The 22008-nt window shown below is 36.7% G+C and overlaps 1 protein-coding gene across 1 annotated transcript in view; it reads right to left on the bottom strand.

The window, feature by feature from the left end:
- Positions 1-22008, bottom strand: part of LOC134844638 (uncharacterized) — a 564381-nt gene that overhangs the window by 1430 nt on the left and 540943 nt on the right. Inside the window, exons 2-11 of the mRNA XM_063861429.1 lie at positions 20788-20959; positions 14071-14171; positions 13668-13821; positions 12981-13101; positions 12814-12890; positions 12611-12731; positions 7023-7104; positions 6547-6934; positions 6130-6402; positions 1443-2719 (exon numbers count right to left, since the gene is read on the bottom strand). Coding sequence (XP_063717499.1) covers positions 1443-2719; positions 6130-6402; positions 6547-6934; positions 7023-7104; positions 12611-12731; positions 12814-12890; positions 12981-13101; positions 13668-13821; positions 14071-14171; positions 20788-20926 — 2733 coding nt within the window. The 5' untranslated portion in view covers positions 20927-20959. The remainder of the gene's footprint in view (positions 1-1442; positions 2720-6129; positions 6403-6546; positions 6935-7022; positions 7105-12610; positions 12732-12813; positions 12891-12980; positions 13102-13667; positions 13822-14070; positions 14172-20787; positions 20960-22008) is intronic.

Below are 22008 nucleotides of genomic sequence, written 5' to 3'. Positions count from 1 at the left end.
ACTTTCGAATTTCCAAGAAAAAAATTGATGCGCTTAAAGCTCTTTGATTTCTCAAGCACTTGATGACTGCAACTTTTTTGATAAAATTAACCTAAATCGAGAAAAATGAATCAATAAAAAAGTTTCTACTTTCCATAGAAATTTGAAAAAATACCACTTTCGAAGCTAGAAGTCTATCACGACTTCGAGATCTATACAGTTTCGCAGTTCTTTTGACAAAGAAATGAACCAAACTTAAAAAAAAAATCAAAAGCCAAACCGCGAAAAAGGAAACTTGAGCCTGAACAAATTTAAGACTTATTCTGAAAAAATCATCGCGACCTTTATAAGGGTCTGAACTACGTTCATCGACTCTTAAACATGACCATCAGACAGTGTTGAAAGACAAGGAAACAGAAAAGAAAATTGGTAGAAAAAGTCTGTCTACTTTTCAACTTCCGAAAAAAACATATATCAAGTTGAAACTCTTTGAATTTCAAATATCTTTTATCCCATTTAGAGAAAACTGGATCCATAGGTAATTTATTTTATTCCACTGGGAATTCAAAAAATTGAAAACCATTTTTGAATGTGATAGTCATTCACGTTTCTCGTGACCTTTTCACTTTTGTTGTTCGATAGCAGAGCTTGCCTTCATTTAACAAAGGAAATGAAGTGAACTTTAAAAAAAATCAAACCGCGAAAAATCAACTTTGAGCATGAATATCCAAAAAAAATCATCGAGACATCAAACACTTAACAATCGAATCTGAGTAAACCTTATCAATAGCTACATTTCATCCATCTTGCTTTTCTCTTCAATCGAGTAGCTGGAGCGAAGCAAATTATAGCAATCGGACTGGAAAACCTAATTTCAAAATTGAACCCGAAAGATTATGCTGTACGCAGTGACGTGCGCAGAAGTTTTTAGGGGCGGGGCGGTTTCTCCAAATATGTTGAAAATTTAGCCGACCTTTTTTTATGTCGAACAATTTCATTTTCCGAGAGGCAAATTTAAAAAAAAAACAGGTTAAAAAAGGCGTTTTTAGGCACTTTTTCGAAAATTATGACCAAGAAATTGCGTTTTTTCGGCGCACGCTTCCCCCTCAAAATTATTCATTTGGCGCCAAAGGCGCCTTTAGAAAGATTTTGAGGTTGGTTAGCAAATAATGGATGTCGTAAAACTATAACTATACCAAAGGGGGGACCCTTTGGAAAAATTTGGCAACCAGAATTGAGGGGGGGGGGGGGGGGGGGTGTCACCCGCCTTTTCGCTCCCTCGGCACGCTACTGGCTGGCTGTAAGAAATTTCTAGCACTGATACTTTGGCTTCCAGATAGCCTTCAAATACTAAACGTTTTCTAAAAACCCAATTTTGAATTTCTGACATGCAATTCACTCAAAAGCTGAAACGTATCGTCAAAGCGATCCATTAAAAATGACCTGTGTTTGCAAAAAATTACCTCTCCGTCTAACTGCTTGGATAAAAATGAGTCATTCGAAGCTGTATCGAAGTGATGCAGATCTGTCAGGTGATTGGAGTGGCCGGGCAGAAAGCGCACTTGGGGCACCACAGTCAAACTCGCCGTCTGTTGTCTTTGGTGAGAGGAGCTCGGAGTAGCCAAAATTTCGTGAACTGGCGGTAGAAACCCACAAGTTGCATTAATAATATTCACATTACCAGTATTCACGCTTTTATGTTTTCCATTCGTATTCGCGTCATTCGGACAAATTTGTGTACTGCACATTAAAGGTTGCATATCCATACTAGTATCATTATTTGAAGCTTTAATGGTTCCTCCAACGCTCACATCGGCACATTTAAGAGCTATCTCAACGATGTCTTTTATCGAGTTATCGTCGCTCGATGCTAAAACCTGCTGTCTTTCCATGAACGGTTGCTGCATTCCTGGTTGAGGTTGATTCAACTCAATGAAATCGACCTTGTTTGTGACATCAATCGGTCTCAAACTAGCGGGATTTTGCGTCTGAACAGCTGGAAAGGCGTTCATAAATTGCCCATTGTTTCCGTTAGACCCAACTAAAGTAGTTCGTTGTCCGTTAGAATGATTTCCGAAAGTAATTTTGTCCATTTGACCGTTACTGTTCATCGATATGGATCCACTAATTTGGTTGAATAGCTTTGGAGCTAACTTCGGGACAGCAGTTCTAGCAATAACTGTCTGCTGCTGTGCTGTAACTGGTCTGAAAGAACTCTCAAGGTTCGGAAAGTTCTGTGAATTGGCAATATCTTGGCCATGACGTAACCTATTACGTAACCTGACTTTTCCACTTGACTGCAGCATCATGATATGGTCTTTCAGTTGCTTTTCTTCAACCGACCCTGGGACTGGATTAATACTTCCACTTCCCGATTGGGTTGTTTGCTCATTTGTTCCATTAGATTGCACTAGAGAGAGAGATTGCGGTTGTTGATTTGGACTCTTAGAAGAGCCGTTCATTACAGGAGTTTGGCTCCGTTTGGACTTCGATATTTGCATCCCGATGTTAACTATAGTCTGTAATTCACTTCCAACATCACTGGCATTCTGCGCCTGATTAGGTATGTCTAAATCTAAGAAGTACTCGAGCTGAATTATCGGACAGACGTTCAGCATCACGTGAAGTCTCGCGACGTTCAGATCCTCGCTGATGGAATCGGTCGAGAACCCACTCTTGAGCATACCAATGAAGTCATCAGCTCCACTTGAACTACGAATATACTGCTTCGAAGAGGTATCTAAATAAAGTTCGATGACGAAATTTTACACTCTATTACTAGATCTTCGATGATGTATATTATTATTTTGAATATTCAAGGAGCAATTTGAATATCTACAGGCGCTGAAATTTAAACTCCTTTCAGAGCAAACTTTGGAAACTACGATTATCACGAAAAATTTTCCTCACAGCACAACCAAGAGTTTTAAACGGAAATTAAACAGAGACAAAGCGAAGCTACGCAAATCTCATGATACAGAGAAAAAATAATCATAAATCTTTCAGAGCGAAAAAAAACACTTCTTGTTTGCTCCAAAACGCAATAACTGAAAACTGCATATAAAAAGGCTAGCAATTGATTACGTTTTGACCCTCTCGTTTGCTGAAAAACAATGCCACTAGTCGAGTGTAACAAAATCGAGATATTGCAACAATATCAATAAGTCTAAATATCAAACAGTCAAAAATCAAAACAAAAAAATATTCAACACAGAGGCGAAACCAGCTAAAAAACAAACTCAGGTTATTTTCAAATAAAGTTTTCCGAAGTCGATAACTTTGTGTAAAAACGTTTGTGTGTAGCAAATGGCGCAGCGGAACTTAGAAAACTCGTTCTAAGTATTGAAACCAAAATCTCAGATTTGAGAGGGTAGTTTTTCACAATCCAAAAATTATGGATATAAAATTCCCGCCACAGATTTTTTCAAAGGCTGTAGACAGAGGGTTTAAGTAAAAAGAGACTAGTGGAATATGCAAGGCAGACAACGGAGCAGGTGGTCTTTCCATTATTTTTCCTTTTTTTGAAAACAAAATTTGTTTTTGAGAAAACCTAAAAATTTTGCAAAAATTGAAACTTTCCAAAGCGTCTCAAGAAAAAACCCAATCCCACACATTTTCATAATACTTATTTCTATCAAACAGGAATTTTAAGCAAGCATGTCACGCAAGAAGTTTTTTGAATTAGCCCCGAAACTAAACCATCAAAGCGGAAACAAAGCCGACAAAGCGACAACCAATTGAGCAGGAAGCACACTGATTTTATGAAAAATTTCAAGTTTCAAGTCCCCCTTAAACGACAATGAACAACAACACTCGCACCTACCATGATACTATTAGCACAAGAAAAAATTGGTGATGTAGCAATTAAGTCGACAAAACTTGAGCAGACAAACTTAAGTACGAAAACTCAATTATTCAAAAGAGTAATGAACGCAAGTAAACAAAAAAAACAATACTTGTTAAAAAACCCGGCACTTTATGAAAAAATTAACCCAACTAGAAAAAACTGGATCAATAGGTAAAGTTTTAATTTCGCTGGAAATCGAAAAATCAAATTCCATTTTCGAAACTAGAAATTGTTCCACTTTTTTATTGTGCCATTTCCACGTTCGTATTTGGACAGCGCTAATTACGTAACTTTCAGCAGATGAATTTCAATTGAATTCAAAAAGTGCATATATACCTAACCGCATTCATAAATGCATTAAAATGTATGAATACACATCAGTAGTTATTAGAGCATTTAAAACTTTTTCCTAAAAAAAACTTCACCAAGACCTATACAAGAGTTTTCAACACGTTCATTACACTTAGTTATCGTTTTCTTTTAATTATTGTTGTGTCAAATGAAAGATCTGTTTTCACTGGTGGTTTAGAAAGATGCCTCAAATATGATGGAAAGATGACCATAGAGAAATAGAACAAACCTGACAAAATCAGAAAATTACTATAGAAAACTAAGGCAACAGATTTAAAACCCACACGCAAGAAGCCAAAAAATGAAGCTTACTATTAGGAAACGAAACTAGCAGAGCTTTAGTCGAAACGAGGAAGCTAAAAAATATATTTTCAAACTGCGGTCGCTACATATACAATTAATAGAAACCAAAATATAACACTCAAGGACTAAAATGATCTCTAGATGAAAGAACAAAATCTACGCCAACTAGAACAGAGAAATTAAAAAGCTTAAAAAAGATAGCCAATAGCAAACAGGACTCAAAACCAAGACCTTTCAAATAACAAGCAGATGCAAAACCTTTACACAAACTTGGCAAGTGCAAGACATGAAGTGATGTTTCATAAACATAGGCAACAGACAGTTTTAAAAGAGTCAAAACACGCAAGGAAACAGAAAAAAAAACTTCAACTTTCGAATTGCAAAGTAAAAATTCATGCCCTTAAAGCTCTTTGAAATCATGAACAAGTCATTGACAATTTTAACCCAATTTGGATCAATAGAAAAACGAAGTTGGATCAATAGGTAAACTATTTAATCCGCTGGGAAATCTGAAATTTAAATCCACTCTTGAAACTTAAAATTGATCATGATTTCGTGACCTTTATAATTTTGCTCTTCGATAATGAAGTTTCTTTCCTTTAACAAAATAAGTGAACTGAACTTCAAAAAAATCAAAAGTCAAACAGCAAAAAATCATATTTGAGCGTGAACATTTTTTAGTACTTTTCATGGATTTTTTTTTAAATGATCAAGAACTATATAGTAGTCTTCGCCACCTTCAGTGACTTTTAAAGATTCGAATTTCTTTAGTATTTGTTGCCACTTTGAATTGGGATTTGGATCCAAAAATCTAGAAAACATTTATCGGAAATTAATCCTAGATATACTTCGTTATCCCCCAGTACCACTCAAGGCAGGAACAACCATTGGGGAGGTGGATTTCATCCATTTCAGCGTAGCGGTTCGCACTTTTAGGAGGTGGATGACAGTGGTACTCCTCCAACAGTGACCGACGTGGGATTCGAAAACACCACCCTCAAGTTAAGAGACGCGTGCAATACCCACTCGGTCAATTCAGTAATGTCATGCTCTGTAACTGCATAACTATCAAAGTCTCTTTTCTTGAATAATATTCAAATTTAAGCTATTTACACTGCTTTCCCATTGACTTGTTGATAGCACTTATTTCAAAAAATTATCTCAATCAGAGAAAATTGGATCAATTACTGAAAATATTTAATCTGCTGGCAATTCAGAAAAATAAAACCCATTTTTTTAGAAACACGATTTTGATGACTACACTTTTCATCGGAAACAAACTTAAAAATCAATTCAAAGCGAGAAAAATCGATTTTGCCCGTCAACAAAGTTCAAGACTGTTTCCTGAAAAAATCATTACGACATATATGAGTGAAAATCACTTCGTTCTTATGCACTTATAAACTGGAACGTGAATAAGTTTAATTTTTCCCAAAAATCAAGGACCTCAATAAGTGCCTTCACTTCTTTCATTGACACTCAAACAATAAAGCGCTTGCCTTAACTTAAGTGAACACTTTTACTTGCGAGTTAGCTTAGGGAAAAAAAGAAAGTTCGTAACAATACACTAAGCTGACGCTAGTAATCAAATGGACAAAACTTACTAGTAGTTTTGAGTATTTAGATTTTGATATATCACAGAAACTCACTTTTTGCAGGTACCACGTAAATAATCTGAGGCCTGAATAGATCAGGCCCTCTCTGTATCACAGTTGAACTCTTGATAGGAGAAGTTTGCTGGCCATTCAAACTACTGCTTCTAGAAGTCGTATTAACAGGTTGGCTATTTAGGCTTGATGACTGTTCCTGTTTACATGATAAGAGGATATTCTTATTGGAAAGGACTGGCGGCGTTGAGTTTTCGGCTTCAGATTTCTGTATTGCTGGCGTCAATGCTTCAACAACGTTGAAATTTGTCCGATCTAAATGAAAGTTCGATCGAATTGAGAAACACTCATTTACATGATAATATCAATGCTGCCTTAGTTAGTACCTCCTTTAATTCAAGAACTAGCAAAGAATGAGCTTCTAACTCAAGAACGCTCTATCTGATTGAAATCACTAACCTTGCGGACTTTGTATTCTATTATGCTGTGCCTCAGAGCTTCCTTCTTTGTTCTCCAGTTTCGATTCCAACTCGACACTTCCCGATGCCACTATTTCTGTTGTAACCTCTTTCACACTTTGAGTATTACTTGACGCACTACAACTTCCCGCATTCGCTGTGATGGCATTTGCATAAGTAGTGCTACTGATACTTGTAGCTGCAGCTGAACCCTGCTCTAGTCCAATTCCCTGTGCCAGCATCTGTTCAGCCCCGTTGAAGGAGGGTGGGGTGTATACCTTGTCTGTCTCTTCCACAGAACTTACAGTTGTCAGGAGAAGCGGATGGAGGCGGCACATCAATGTCGGTTCTGTCACCAAAGGTCTGCACTGTTCTGCCACTTGACGGAACTGAAGTTAGTAACAAGTGTTGCCAGATACTGAAGTAGCGAGGAGTTAATTGATAACTACAAATTTCTCTTATGAAATCGTTAATTACGTTTTGATAAGCTCTGTACTTTGTTCTGTCTTCCACAAACTTCAAGACCGATTTGAAGCTCTTCGTAATTGGCACTGTTAACCTAAACACAAAATAAGGAGTCCAGTTTTGCTCAATTTTGAAACTCTATTTTGTCTTCGCTTTTCTGGGAAGATAATAATCCCAAAGCTTTCAAAAGTCTTTGACGGTTGAAACATGTTTCACATAGGAACAGCAGAAATTCCCGATACTTGTGTGCATAAAACACAATGCATTAAAAGATGCCAACTAGAAAAAGAAAAATTAAGATAAAAAATTATTACTCAGAACTTTAAAAAATTAAAACACTATCTACAAACCTAACCGATAGACAGTTGGAAGAGTCAATGAACGCAAGAAAACAGAAAAAAAAACTCGATGTAACCGGATTTGAGTTGCCGAAATTTCTGATTCAGGAATTGAGGCAAAATCAATTATGGTTACACATCTAAGATTTTTTCTGTTTTCTTGCGTTCATTGAATCCTCCAACTGCATGTTGGCTAAGTTTGTGGATACCTTTTTTGCTGCTTTTTTTTCAAGATATTTTGAGTAACTTTTTCAACTTAATTTTTCTTTTTCTATTCGCCATCTTGTAATTTATAACTGAGTCGGAAATTCGTTTTTAGTGCAAAGAGTAATGTTTTCCTTGACGGGAATAAAGCTTAAACAATTTGATGTGCGTTCTGTAATTTACAGCGGCTGCATAATACGCACATATTTTACGTTGGCTAGTAAAATCTTTGGCAAAATTCCGAAATTTTTAAATCGGATTCGGGAATTAGCCGAAAACTGCAGGAATTCCGGAACCGGATTCCGGTTCATCGCTTAAAATACTGTCTTGCTGCTTTGAAAATATCTCGGCTTTCGTAGAAAAAAATAGATGGCCTCAAACCTCTGAGCTTTTAGATAACAACTAACACTTTTTTGTTGAAATAAACCCAATTTGCAAAAGATCATAAGGTATTTCTTTATTTCGCTGTGGAAACGAATAACTAAAATCTATTTTCGAAATTGGAAGTAGATCACGAGCTCGCGGCCATTGCACTTTCCTTGTTCAATAGTGGACTTTATCTTCCTTTTAACATAGGAAATGAACAGAACTTGAAAAAAATTATCAGAAAATTTGAAGTCAAACCGCGAAAAAGTAAATTTGAGACTGAAGTACTACTATTTGCTAATGCGTTAATTGTCCGTTTTCCATTGTAGCGAGGTTAGATTGAGGCCTGCTGCTGATTTTTCTCTGAAACTAAAAAATGGGACAATATCCGTACATATGGTACCATGTAATCAAATCAAAATCTTTATTCAGCAGCAATTTCGTCCAGAAAGCTGCTTATCTAATCAATGATACACATATTGCGTCACTTTCACCGGACATTATGTCACCCATATAGCAGAACTGTTTGTCAAGGGTTTCAGATTGGTAGATCCGTAGAGCTGCATTCTGATTCGAGCAAAAATTGGAAGAATTAATGCATAAAAGAAATTAATGTAAGAAAACTCAAGTTTTTTTTTAAAAAACGAAGTTCAAAAAGTTGACTATCCGACGAAATCCTAACTATTTCTGCAACAAAACAGTTCGTGGCTGCTCAAGTAGAGAAGATTCCCTAAACCAAATTTCCCGATTGAACCTTTTACTTATCTGAGAATTGACACGAAAGTTTTCGAGTAAAGTCAAAAAGTTTCCAAAAACAGTCAAAGTTTCAAAACTTTAACTTGCTTAAAGACCATCACTTGTTTAAAAAAAGGCGTAGCCAATTATGAAGGTAGCCTTTGAACAACCTGTTGTTCTGATCAAACTTATGATATCAGATTCGACAGGATAGTTATCCAGAAGTCCAAAAACCGGTCAACAAATCAAAAATTCGACATTTCCGAGAAATATGCTTTTTCAAAAAAAAACATGGGCAGAGCAACACAAACAGAAGAATCGATTTATAAAATTTGTTTGTCAATTCAACCCAAAATATCAGATTTGGCGGGGTAGTTTTTGAGAACAGTCAAATAGTTTCAAAAAACGATCAGAAATCAAAATTTTGACTTTTCCGAGGGCTATAAATTTTGTGTTGAGAAATCTGGGCGTAGTTGCTTATGCAGAAGTTAATTTTTGACAAAACGTGAAACAGTTTCCAAAAAGAACAAAAATTTAAAAAAAAAAAAGAATTTTGCGGTGGCAATAGCTATTGAATTTAAAAAACTCAGCGTAACGCTAATGCAGAGGAGCTTTCCACGAGCCTTCATATGCATTGAAACCAAAACCTATATGTATTGAAACCAAAATATTTGAGATGTTAATTTATGAGAAAACAAAGAAAAATCAAAACATAGGCGCTACGCGCAATACACCGAAGGCATAGAAACTGAAGCAAAAACCAAACAACTTGAACAACTAATAATTGAAGAATAACAGTTCTAGAACAAAAAATCGTACTAATACATGTATACACCAAAATTTTGCTATATCGAGAAAGAGCCTGAAATAACAGTTCTAGAACTAAAAATCGTACTAACACATGTATAGGTTAAATTTTTGATATATCAACGAAGATCATAAAATAACACTTCTAGAACTAAAAATCGTACTAACACATGTATACACCAAAATTTTACTATATTGACAAAGGGCCTGAAATAACAGTTCGTGAGCTAAAAATCGTACGAACACATGTATACACCAAAATTTTGCTATATTGGCAAAGATCATGAAATAACAGTTCGAGAGCTAAAAATCGTACTAACACATGTATACGTCAAAATTTTGCTATATTGACAAAGATCATGGAATAACAGTTCTAGAGCTAAAAATCGTACTAACACATGTATACACCAAAATTTTGCTATATTGACAAAGATCATGGAATAACAGTTCGAGAACTAAAAATGGTACTAACACATGTATACAATAAAATTTTGATATATTGACAAAGATCATGAAATAACAGTTCGAGAACTAAAAATCGTAATAACACATGTATACACTAAAATTTTGATATATTGACATAGATCATAAAATAACAGTTCGAGAACTAAAAATGGTACTAACACATGTATACGCTAAAATATTGCTATATTGACGAAGAGCCTGAAATAACAATTCTAGAGCTAAAATTGTACTAACACATGTATACACCAATATTTTGCTATATCGACAAAGAGCCTGAATAAACGTTGTAGAACTAAAAATCTTACTAACACAAATAAATATATAAATAAAGATGAACAAATAAAGAAAAAAACATACGCAATCACGTGACATAGCGCGATATAGTCCAGCCCACATGATAATTGATAACTGTGGACGTTATTTGTCGACACTTGACAACAGACAACATTAAAAAAAAACCCGTTACACGATACCATAACACCTTGACTAAAGTCTTCGGTGTAAAAATATGGGCCCAATATTCGAAGACTGTATGTAGACATTACGGTGAAAATAAAATTTCGCAAAAAGTGAAAAAATTTTGCTGAGCGTCTGAAAAAATTAAAATTCTAACCCTACATTTTCATAATACCAGTGTTTATCAAATCTAGGCAGACCTACCAAGCAATACATTCAAATTTTGAGTCAGAAACGGAACGAAACTTACGAAGCAGAACAAATCCGGCAAACTTTGAGCAGACACTATTTGACCTGAAAAAATTATTAATTTTATGAAAACATTGTTTTCAAGTTTCAAGTACCCCTAAAACTCAACTCCCTCTGAAACTACAAAGACCGAGACTTACAACCACCACGATACCTGCTCGCAGCACCAGAAATCCGTGCTTAGGCACCTAAGTTGACAAAACTTGAGCGGACAAACGAAAGTCCGAAACTTAAATTTTTTTTCCGATTTTTTTCAAATTACATGCATACTGAAGGAATCTCGAAAATGAAGGAATCTGGAAATGGGAAGTACCCTGAAAGATGATAAGGTTCATTAACAATGAATAGTGAATTGCGGGATTAAGAACAAGCAAACTAGAGAGATTTGTAAGAAAAGTGGTTTACGGGAAAAGTTTAGTTCCCGATTACAAGACACTTGCTCTCGGAAGTGTAGTAAATACATCAAGCCGAAACTGTAAGCAGATTTACAATTACAGACTGAGTTATAAACTCCGGAATGAGAGGTCTCCATGAAATTGTGTCACGTGATTGTGTCCTCGATGAAAATATTTGAAGTTTCCGAGGGTCATAAACTTTTGTGCAAAAAAATTGGGCGTAGTCGCGTATGCAAAAGATTCCATCCAAACCAGTTCTTTGGATTGAACCAAAATCTCAGATATTGGAGGGTAGTTTTCGAGAAAAACAAAAGTTTGAAAAAGGGTCAAAAATTCAAAATTTGACTTTACCGATGGCGACAACTTTTTGTGTAAAAAAAAACATTTGTGAGTAGTCGCTAATGCACGGGGAGCTTCTCACAACCACCATTGAAACCACAATCTCAAATTAGGTTAGTTTTTGAGAAAAACAAAAGTTTGAAAAAAGGGTCAAAAATCTAAAATTTGACTTTACCGAGGGCGACAACTTTTTGTGTAAAAAAAAACATTAGTGAGTAGCCGCTAATGCACGGTGAGCTTCTCACGACCACCATTGAAACCACAATCTCAAATTAGGAGGTTAGTTTTGAGAAAAGTCGAAAAGATTTTTGAAAATGGGCAAAAAATGAAAAAATTGACTATTCCGAGGGACACAACTTTATGAGTAAAAAATTTGGGCGATACCACTTTTTCGAAGGAGCTTTTTAAATCATTTCTATTCACTGAAACCAAAATTTAAAAAAGTGGGTCAAACCTTATTCCCACAAATATTCACCACTCAACGGAAATAGGCGGTTATTTTTAAACATCGGTAGAGTATTTTTTTGAGTTGCCCAAACTATTAAAATTTCAAAGCGTTTTAATAAAAAAAAAAGAAATAAAAAAATCCAGTGTTATACATTTTCATAACTGTTTTTTATCAAACAGGAATTCTAGTAAACATACCAAGCAAAAAATTTGAATTTTAAATTAGCAACGGAACAAAATTTTGGAAGCGGAAACAAAGCTGACAATATTTGAGCAGACACCAGTTGAGCCGAAAAAAAAAGATTTTACAAAAGTTTTAAGAACAACACTTGAAACAACTGTAATAGTACAATCACAAAAAAAACGGTGATGTGGCAATTAAGCCACCAAAACTTGAGAGTAAAAACGATACTTCAGAGTACAAATATATATATATATATATATTTGTCTTTGGGTTCTTCAGGAATTATGTATTCGTAGTTTTCAGCGCATTTTGTTTTTCCTGTCATATATATATATATATATATATATATATATATATATATATATATATATGACAGGAAAAACAAAATGCGCTGAAAACTACGAATACATAATTCCTGAAGAACCCAAAGACATGGTTCCTCTCTACGTTCAGTGGCCGGAACAAAAAAATTCACTACACTGCGTTCATTTTCACTGAAAATCAAATCGTACTATAGCGCCATGTAACATTTTTTAATATGTAAGAACATGCTTTAACACATTCTTGTACAACTAACTGACTAATGCAACGCCGAATCAAAAAACTGAGACTAACCTAATAAACGGGTTTTCTATTTTGCTATCACGGAGAAGATTCAACTCATGTGCATTCTGCGGAGTGAATTCGAAAGTGACACTTTGAGGTAGTTGTACAAAAGAGTAGACGTCTCTGTTTTCTGCAACATTCAAAATTTTATTACTGGTGTTTATAATCATCATTCGAGTTAATTGTTCTTCATTCAAAACAGTTTAACTTACTGGTGAACCGCTTAACTACCGGACACATCGGAGTTTTCAGTCGTACCATTCTGCCAGGCAACTTCAAAACTGAAAACCTGGAAGACAAAATTATCGAACAATAATTTTTAAAAGCTATTTTGTTCATTAAAAAAATACTTATAACTAATGCCGTAATGCTAACTAACCCTTTGTGAATCATTTCATTCAAGTTTTCTGCAGATCGTTTGTTCAATTCACGATGTGTTTTTCTTAAAATTTCGCCGTAGTTGACAAGAGCCAGGACTTCCATGTACCGTTTCCGAATTCCTAAATCAATGATATGACGCAACTGAACCTTCACTAGGTTGAAAACAATTATGCAACACAGAGGCCAGAACACGACAAGAAAGCAGCTCTAGAGTTCTGAAAAGTGCAATAAGAAACAGTAAAAATAAGCCTAGAATTAGTAAAAAATTCTGCGACGTCTCGGACGCGAACCTACGACCTAGAAACTACGAGTCTCACGCACTAACCACTCAGCCAGGGACGCTTAGTCCATCATCATGAAATCGTGATTATAGCAAAAAGGGACAGAAGTAAACTTTTAATGATTACTTTTATTTCTGAGTTGGGTTAGACAAAAAAGAAGGTTTTTACTAAAACACTAGCTGCTCACTAGCGTAATTATGTTGAAAACGATGGAAACTGCTGAAAAAATAGCTCTAAATTTGTTCATAACATAACTATGCACAACTGTCAAAATATCTAAAAACACCATTTCTTGATAAACGTGACTTCTCTATGAAGCAATTTTCAGCACTGAACAGCTCCTCTCCCATCCCCCGTTTCATTATTCTCATTGAAAAAATATTTCTGGGAATAAAAAAACGCACCACACTCCAATTTGATCTGTGGGAATGATATGATTCTCTTGATTGATCTCGTGAAGAAGTAGCGACATTGACCCGTATCTCTGTTGTTGATTTCCGGCTTGTTTTTTGACTTCTGCTCGAACAGTTTGGCAATTTTGTCGAAACAACGTCCATTCTGAACAAACGATAAAATGCATTACAAATAGTGCCAAATTTACATTATTAAATAAACAACTAATAAATAATTTAGTTTTTGCCTCGAAGGGTATTTCTAAAGATGGGGTATACCAAGCCAGTTTAGGGGAATACTCATTCAACATGATTCTATTCAAACACTTAGTTACCTTTTTAAATTTATTATACCATTCAGAAACACTTCTACTTTGTTTCTTTAAGAACCCCCGTTTTATCTAAGTATACTGACTTCTCTAAGTCCTTCGAAGAACACAATTTTCTCGGCCAATGTCCACTTCTTGTGAGCTAGATTTCTCCTTGCGGCCCCAGGGCTGTTCAAGGACCCCTTTTCTGTAAAATAATCAAAACTACAATAGCACAACTTATATTTCATTCAGCGTAGATACTCAAGCACATTCACACACACCCTACATGGATAAAAAACACGTTTACATAAGTAAACAAGCTTAAACTGATTTTCTTGAAGATATTATCATATCTATCTCATTTTAGCAATATCTGCTCGTTACGAAATTCGCGAAAACATGACCAAAAAAAAGAAAACGCGACCACATCTCACTCCTATCACCATGCCGTGTCTCAATTTATTTATGTGAGGTCTCTGAAGGTTGCTCTGAGTATTACTGAGTTTGTTATTTAGTCGCTTTCCAAATGACGAGGAAATTTCTATGCCCGAGAGATATATCGGATGTCGTTCAGTTCGCAGGTCGGTATTCCTCTTGAAAGCTCAAAGGACAGAGAAAGCCGTTAAAACGCAAACAAAATTTATAGCGCTTTCACTAAATTCTTGATTATTCTTCACCGATGACTCAGTGAAGGTTAAAATATACATGATAACTCAAACAAAGCAGATACTCAAAACCAAAATTTAACACTTAACTGCTGATAAATTACACAAATTTAAGTTAAATTTAACATTTCTGTTAAATTTGAAGCGCTTCAAGGTAACACTATAAGGACCAGGGCTTGGGGGAAAAATCATTTAGAAAAAAATTATTGTAGTTAATTGGAAATAAATCTTAATTGTTCCGACCCTTTGAAAAAAGCGGAGAAACTTTGTATTCAGGTGTGATTTAGTTTGTTTCTTTTTCTTTTCCACACAAAAACAGGTACCACATAAAATCATCGGAATGGGTCGAGTTATATATCATATTACAGCCCTTTCAGCCGTGATTGGAACGACCTTCAAAGTGTCGAAAAAAAAAGGTCCGAAATTTTCGATTTTTGGCCTAATTTCTGGCTGATAAGTCAGCTTGCAGGCTTAGAATAGCTTATTTAAGCTTAATTTTAGCCGTGAAAACTTATGCATAATCTTCCATTAAGACAAGGGCTTTAAGACAGTATACAAAGACGGTATGCGTAAACTCCCATTAAGACAATGGATTTGTTTTCTGATTATGAATTCAATGTCACAGGTTAAATTTTCAAGGCAAGATCGGCGTGTCTAGTGTTTGGCGAATAGGAAAGGTTCAAAAGAGCGCGTTTATTTTGATGAGCACATAAGTTTAAATTCTACCGAAAAGCTCTCAGTAATGCTGTTATTAAGATGTATGTCATCTCTTAACGCAAGATTGAGTTTTTTTAGATATTCATAAAAACCGCCACCTCTGGATTATTTGTTCGACCTATCTTGTCTGAAAACTGATAACTCGGTTCAATCATCAATTAGTTTGAGGGAAAATCGGGTGTGAGATTGTATTTTCCCCAGATAGTTTCAAGAAACTTTCGATGCTTTTGATTTTCCCCGCTTATGCTTCGAACGTTTAGATGAACTAATTTCATAAATGTCAAATTTTGTTTTAGTTTTGTTTCGGAATAACTTAGAATGGGTCCAGGAATGTCTTTCTTATATGAATGTTGCGATAAACTTATTGAATAGTTTCAGTTAAAAATGAATACAAGGGGCAGCCGTGGTGGCCCCAGTAGTCAATGTTGAATTGTTGAAAAGTTTGATCACGACGATATTTTCTGGATTACTTATCACTGGACACTGGGTGGAACTACACTCTGGGCGGCTCCCGACTTACTGTGTTCACCATCCCAATTCCCAATCAGCTGAGTTCATTCCAAATTTGTTTATTTATTTTTCTTAGTCTCTATACCTTATGATCAAAATAGTAGGTGCAAGTTCTCTTTACCATTCCATCAATAAACTTGAACAATCGGAACAAGATAAGCTTGCTGATCCTGTTCACTCTTTCCCTGGACTGAGCCTTGACCCTAGCACGTCATATTACTGCCTCGATTACCTTACATCAACCCCTCTCAGGAACTGCAAAATTGTTCTCTGGCACGATTTATTAAACAACACAATAACATCGCACCCGAAAAAAGGCAACATACCCCAAACAATCGAAGAACTGATTGCGACCCTTAAGACTATTCCAAACCTCTTTTGCATCGTTACCTGTCAACGCAAAGGTGCTCTCTACAATTCGACGATCTTCTTAATTCATTAGACAGTTACGTCATTGACGTGACCAAGCACATTTTCAGTGCTTCCGAAAAAATTGACGAATCGTTTATTGCCGAATACCGAAAACTGCACCAGGCTGCTGACATAGAGTCGAGGACTCTAGCTACTGTGCTGCACTATTTTCCCGACTTCAATAGAATCTTCAAAACACGCGGCGCGAAGCGTCGAACGGCTGGCGAGAAGCTAAACGGCGAAAATTCTAAACAGGTACGCAAATCTGAGTCTTAAACCTTAATATCTCAACAGGCTTGCTCATCGAGTCTCTGGCTCTGAGCCCCTTTTAAGATTTTAAGATGTCTAAACATAACACCCGAAATCGGGTCAAGTCAGTCTCTGATTCTTGTAGTACGTGCTGCGAGAAAATCCTTAAAAATGAAAGCTCTTTCGACTGATTTTGCTGTGGTTGTCGAATGCACCTGAATGAAGACTGCACTGGTCTAGGTGAAGCCGCTGTCAATGGAGTACCAACATTAGGAAAAAATGATCTATTGATATGCAACAAATGCGTTGAAGAAAAACGTCAAGATAATTTGACCCAGGCTGCCCATGAAACTACAACCTCAAAAGAACTTCGAGAAACTCAAATGAAAACCCTGGAAAACGAAATGACTGACGTCAAAAAAACAGTGACCGAAATCAAAACGCTGCTAACCACAAAACAACCTGATTCAGATTATCCAACCCAACCTAGCTCAATTGCCAGTCGCCAAAAACCGCCACCGAAACCCGCCGAGGAACTCGATGGAATTCGCATACGAGGAATCCCTGAATCAACGGAGAAGGAAGCAAGGTTGCGCCAAGAACACGATCTCGCCGAAGTTCAAAAAGTCTTGACCCATATGGATGTCAATGCCTCAATTGGCGATGTCATACGCCTGGGTCGATATGACGAGAACAAGACAAGAACAACCCTATTAAAAGTGCCCAATGCATACCAACGACGAATGATATTGCTATCTGCGAGGAAACTGAAAAACTCCCCTCAACCATTTTTCCTCAGCCGACAACTGACGAAGTAAGAAGCTGATCAAGAAAACCTTGCCCTCGTCAGAAGAAGGCAACTTATCAGCGACAAATCTGTAGACAGAAAGGACATAAGAGTCCACAATGCAACTCTGTACATTCGGAAAGGTGGAAAGTGGATAGAAACTCCCAGATCCCGAAGCACCCAATTGACTAGCAGCGACGATGAATATCCTTTTTTACAATGTCAGAAGTATTCTTGAGTATCAACGGCGGACAACCTTCTCTAATGCTGTCCAAGTAAAAACGCTTATCAAGTCATCTGCCTAACTGAAACCTGGTTGACAGAAAGCATCGGCGACGCTGCACTTTTTCTGACATACTATGTTATCCACCGAAATGACAGACCGAGTGACAAAGGCTTGACAAAACATGGTGGCGTACTCATAGCAGTAAACCGTAACATTCCAAGTAGCCAAATCAATTCCGCGTTTCAAGATTGTGTTATCATCCGCATATCCCTGAACAAGCCGATTTTAATATGCTGCATCTACAGCTCTCCTTCAAACAGTACCTACACATGGGACATCTCAGATCTAATCGAACTCCTAAAGTTCCTGAGGCGTAAGCAATTCGAACAAAGTGCAATTTGTTCGTATATAGTTGGAGATATAAATTTTAACTGTACACACTGGCCTTCAAGGACTTCAACTTCTCTAGATGAGCAGTCAATCCTTGACGAACTCTGTGAGTCAAACTTCCAACAACTAATAAAAACCCCAGATGGAAAATCACTAGACGTTCTCCTTAGTAACAAACCGCAATTTGTCACCAGCGTAAAACATGACAACCGTCTGAGAAGTTTATTCAGTTCCGACTATTTGCCACTCCATACCAAAGTCTCATTTGATTACCGACCTGTTCATAAAAAGACACCAGCCATCAAACAAAAACAAGTAAGCAAACAAGTAAGCGTACAAGAAAGCAAACTGGGAAGAACTGAATGAATTCATTCGTCAACACCCCTTCCAACCATTTTGCTTGAGCAACGTTGAGCTGATGCTCGATCATTGGTATGAGTGGTTATACGAAATACTACAGGACCTGCTACCTATCACTACAAAACACAGGTCTGAACTAGCTCCTTGGGTGGGAAGCGATTCCTACAACCTTATAAAAAAATTAAATACTCCAACTTAAAAATCAGCGAAAACCTACCCCATCGAACGAAGGCAAAATTGAAAATCTGCAAACTGAACTAACACTGTCCCTTCAAAATGACCAGCATCTCCACGAAAAAATGCTTTTTGAGAATGGGAAATTCAGCGAAATACAACGATATCTGAAATCAATCACCAAGTCTCGCATGATCCCTTCAGAGATCTTCCTAAATCAAAAAATAGCCAATACAGACGCTCAAAAAGCTGAATTGTTTAACATATATTTTCAATCAGTTTTCACACGAAACGCCAACGTTGAGAAAGCAGAACGACAAGATAACGTTCTTCTAAACAGTATCAATTTCACTATCGATAAAATAACTTAACCTGAACGAGCTGCACGTAAATAAGGCAAATGGACCAGACATGATTGCTAATACTCTTCTGAAAAACCTCTCAAAGTCACTACCAAAATCACTTCACTTACTATTCAACTTGATTGCAAGTAAAGAGATATTTCCAACAAAATGGAAGATCAGCGAAATCGCACCAATTTTCAAAGACTGGTATAAACAAGACGTATCAAATTACAGGCCGATCAGCCTGCTCTCAGCAGTGTCAAAACTGCTTGAGAAACTAATATTTGAGAAACTGGCCCCAATTGTCTACCCAACCCTAACACCAGACCAACACGGTTTTAGACCTAAACGATCGACGATAACAAACCTAATAGAGTATCTTTAGCTGCCTAGATTTGCCAAACTGCAACTACCTGAACACCTTCTACTTGGACTTTGAAAAGGCTTTTGACAAAGTCTCGCACGGAATCCTCATGGAGAAATTATCGACTTCTGGAATTGGAGGAAATTGTTTATCTCTGATACACAGCTACCTCTCGAACCGGAAGCAAACAGTGAGGCTGAATGACACAATTTGCGGAGAGCTGGAAGTCTTCAGCGGCGATCCCCAGGGCTCTATACTCGGGCCGCTTCTTTTCCAAGCCTTCATAAATGATCTACCGTCCTGTGTCATGTCCGCAACATTTGTTTATGCAGACGACTACAAAATTGTTGGAGACAACCCTTTAACTCTCAACATAGATGTTAGGAGACTTTGGAGGTGGTGCGAGGAAAACTGCCTATGAACCTGACGAAAAGCAAAGTCCTGTATCAAAGGATCAGCTACAATTGCACTTCCCAATTACAGCTTCGAAACCACTGAAGTAATGAAAGATCTGGGCATCCTGATAACCGACACGCTCTCTTGGACGCAACACGCAAAAAAAGAGGGCAGAAAAAGCCTTAAACGCTCTCTTCGTACTCAAAAGGAATCTCTCAAAGGCGAATTTTGCGACCAGAAAAAATGCATATATCTGTTACGTTGTGTCAATTCTGTGCTACGGTTCAGCTATCTGGAAACCATCAAAACGTGACTTAGGAATCATAGAAAGTGTGCAGCGGAAAGCGATCTCGTGGATTGTCATGACAAGCAATAGCCATATCTCCTATAAAGACAAACTCGTGAAACTTAACATCCTTCCTTTGTCTCTATACCAAGAGCTTCATGTTGGACTGCTGTTTGCAAAAATACTAGCTGGAAAAGTTGACATCGACTGGCGAAGCCATGTAAGCATCACTGACGTTGGAAACCGAAGAGCTCAAATGACACGAAATTTCGTCTGCAAACAGATGCGTCTGAAGAAGTGCGACTCGGATTTCTGGCATGTCGTCTTGCTAATCTGTACAACGAATACTTCAAATGTGACTTTTATTATTATTTTTATTATAGAATGTTTTCTTAGAACTCGAAAAAAGTAGGGCGTGAAAGCAAATACTGCTGTAGTTTTTGTTTCTTGTTAAGTCGATGTGATTCTCCGGCGTTTCCCTTTTTCACTTCCCTTCCCCTGCGCTCAAACCGATTCGACTTTCAATCGATATGCGAACCATCAATAGCCCATGACTCACATTGCAGCTCTCACGGAATAAATTTCATTCCTATTGCGGTGGAGGCACTACATTTGCACTACGTCACTTGGTATGCCTGAAGAGCTCAAGGAGTCCCCGCACAAGTTAACACCGAAATCCTCTCGGCGAGCTTATGCAAGCTCTTTCAGTGGAACTCATCGAGCTCATGCAAGCTTTTTCTGTGGAATTCATAAGAGGAAACGCAACCCTCATAATAAACAGAGCAACTTAGTGACTTAGCCTTAACAATACCCATTTGCTAAACAGAGCGGATTAGTGATATCTGTGAACTGTGCTTGAAGAGACTTGCTTTTACGCATTTCGTCAGATTTGAACATAATCGATCAAATCGTGCTTTAAATTTTTATTTTTGATATGCGCACCTGTTTTGTCGTCGCTTAAGGCACTCGCTTCAACGGCACAAGGGCTCTGGTCAACAGGAATATTTTTTGCCAGCAACTTTGTCGGGCTGCAGTCTTTACGAAGTCTTTTAGGTCGACTGCATATGTTCGATGTCTCCATCCCTGATAAGCTACTCTTTCGTCATGGAAGCCTGAAAAATTCATAAGCCACATATTTGTTAAAAAGATCCCTGAAAAACTAACACGTTAAAGTTGGAAAAGGTGGTTCGCTATTTGGATTGATCAAAAACTGAACAGTGATAACGAACCCGATTTTAAAGGATAATTGAGTTTTTAATTTTTCCGGAAAAATTATTTACAATTGCAGTTCCTATATAAGCAAGAGTGGGCAAACTTCTCTTTGTGGCCTAAAAACGGTTATTTTTACAAAGTTCATGAGCCTGAAAACGATCGGATTGGCTACAAACGTAGCTAGGTCTGAAACCACGGTAACTAGTGTTCATTAACTTGTTACATGTTCTTTCTACTTCTTTTGAAGAAGAAGAAAGAACACCTGAATTACTATACAGTAAAAAGCCGAGGCATCAGTATAGCAAAGTGTAAATAATAAAGTTGGTTAAAATTCATTGGTTACATCAAACAAAAACACAACATCAGAAAACAAGCAATAAACAAAACAAAACAAAACAAAACAAGTTCGGTTACAGTTCAGAAATTGGTTGATTAAAATATATGAAGTTACGGATACTAAAAAAACATCAGTTTTAAGAATTAAGAACGAGCTGGTATCAAAACTTTACAAACGATTTTATAGATAGTCCAAACATACAGCGTATATACAGAGTATATACAGATTCTCTTTCAAAAAATGTCTGGAAAATTAAACTAAATTAAAACATATAGAACTAGCAAAAACGGAAATCACGCCACGTATTTGTATTTGTACATATTGGATTGTTTCTCAATTCACTCACGTAAAATTCTTTCAATTTTTTCTTGAATCCTGTTCTCGATTTTTCTAAATTGCGCAAAATTATGGGCAGTGAATTCCATTTTTTAGAAGTCAAATGAAAAAATGATTTTTGTAGAGAAGCGGTTGAACAATGTTTGTCAAAAATAATTTGTTTCGTTCTTTTATTGAGCCTATAATTGGCAGTCGGTAGTCTCAATGTATTTTGAAAAGCCTTCTTTGTTTGTAAGATATTGGTATAAGTATGTTATACACTTTAATTCAATTCTTTT

The sequence above is a fragment of the Symsagittifera roscoffensis genome, chromosome 4 (assembly GCF_963678635.1).
Source record: "Symsagittifera roscoffensis chromosome 4, txSymRosc1.1, whole genome shotgun sequence".
Taxonomy (NCBI): domain Eukaryota; kingdom Metazoa; phylum Xenacoelomorpha; order Acoela; family Convolutidae; genus Symsagittifera; species Symsagittifera roscoffensis.
The sequence above is the reverse complement of the archived record's forward strand: the minus strand, read 5'-3'. Positions and strand labels throughout refer to the sequence as shown.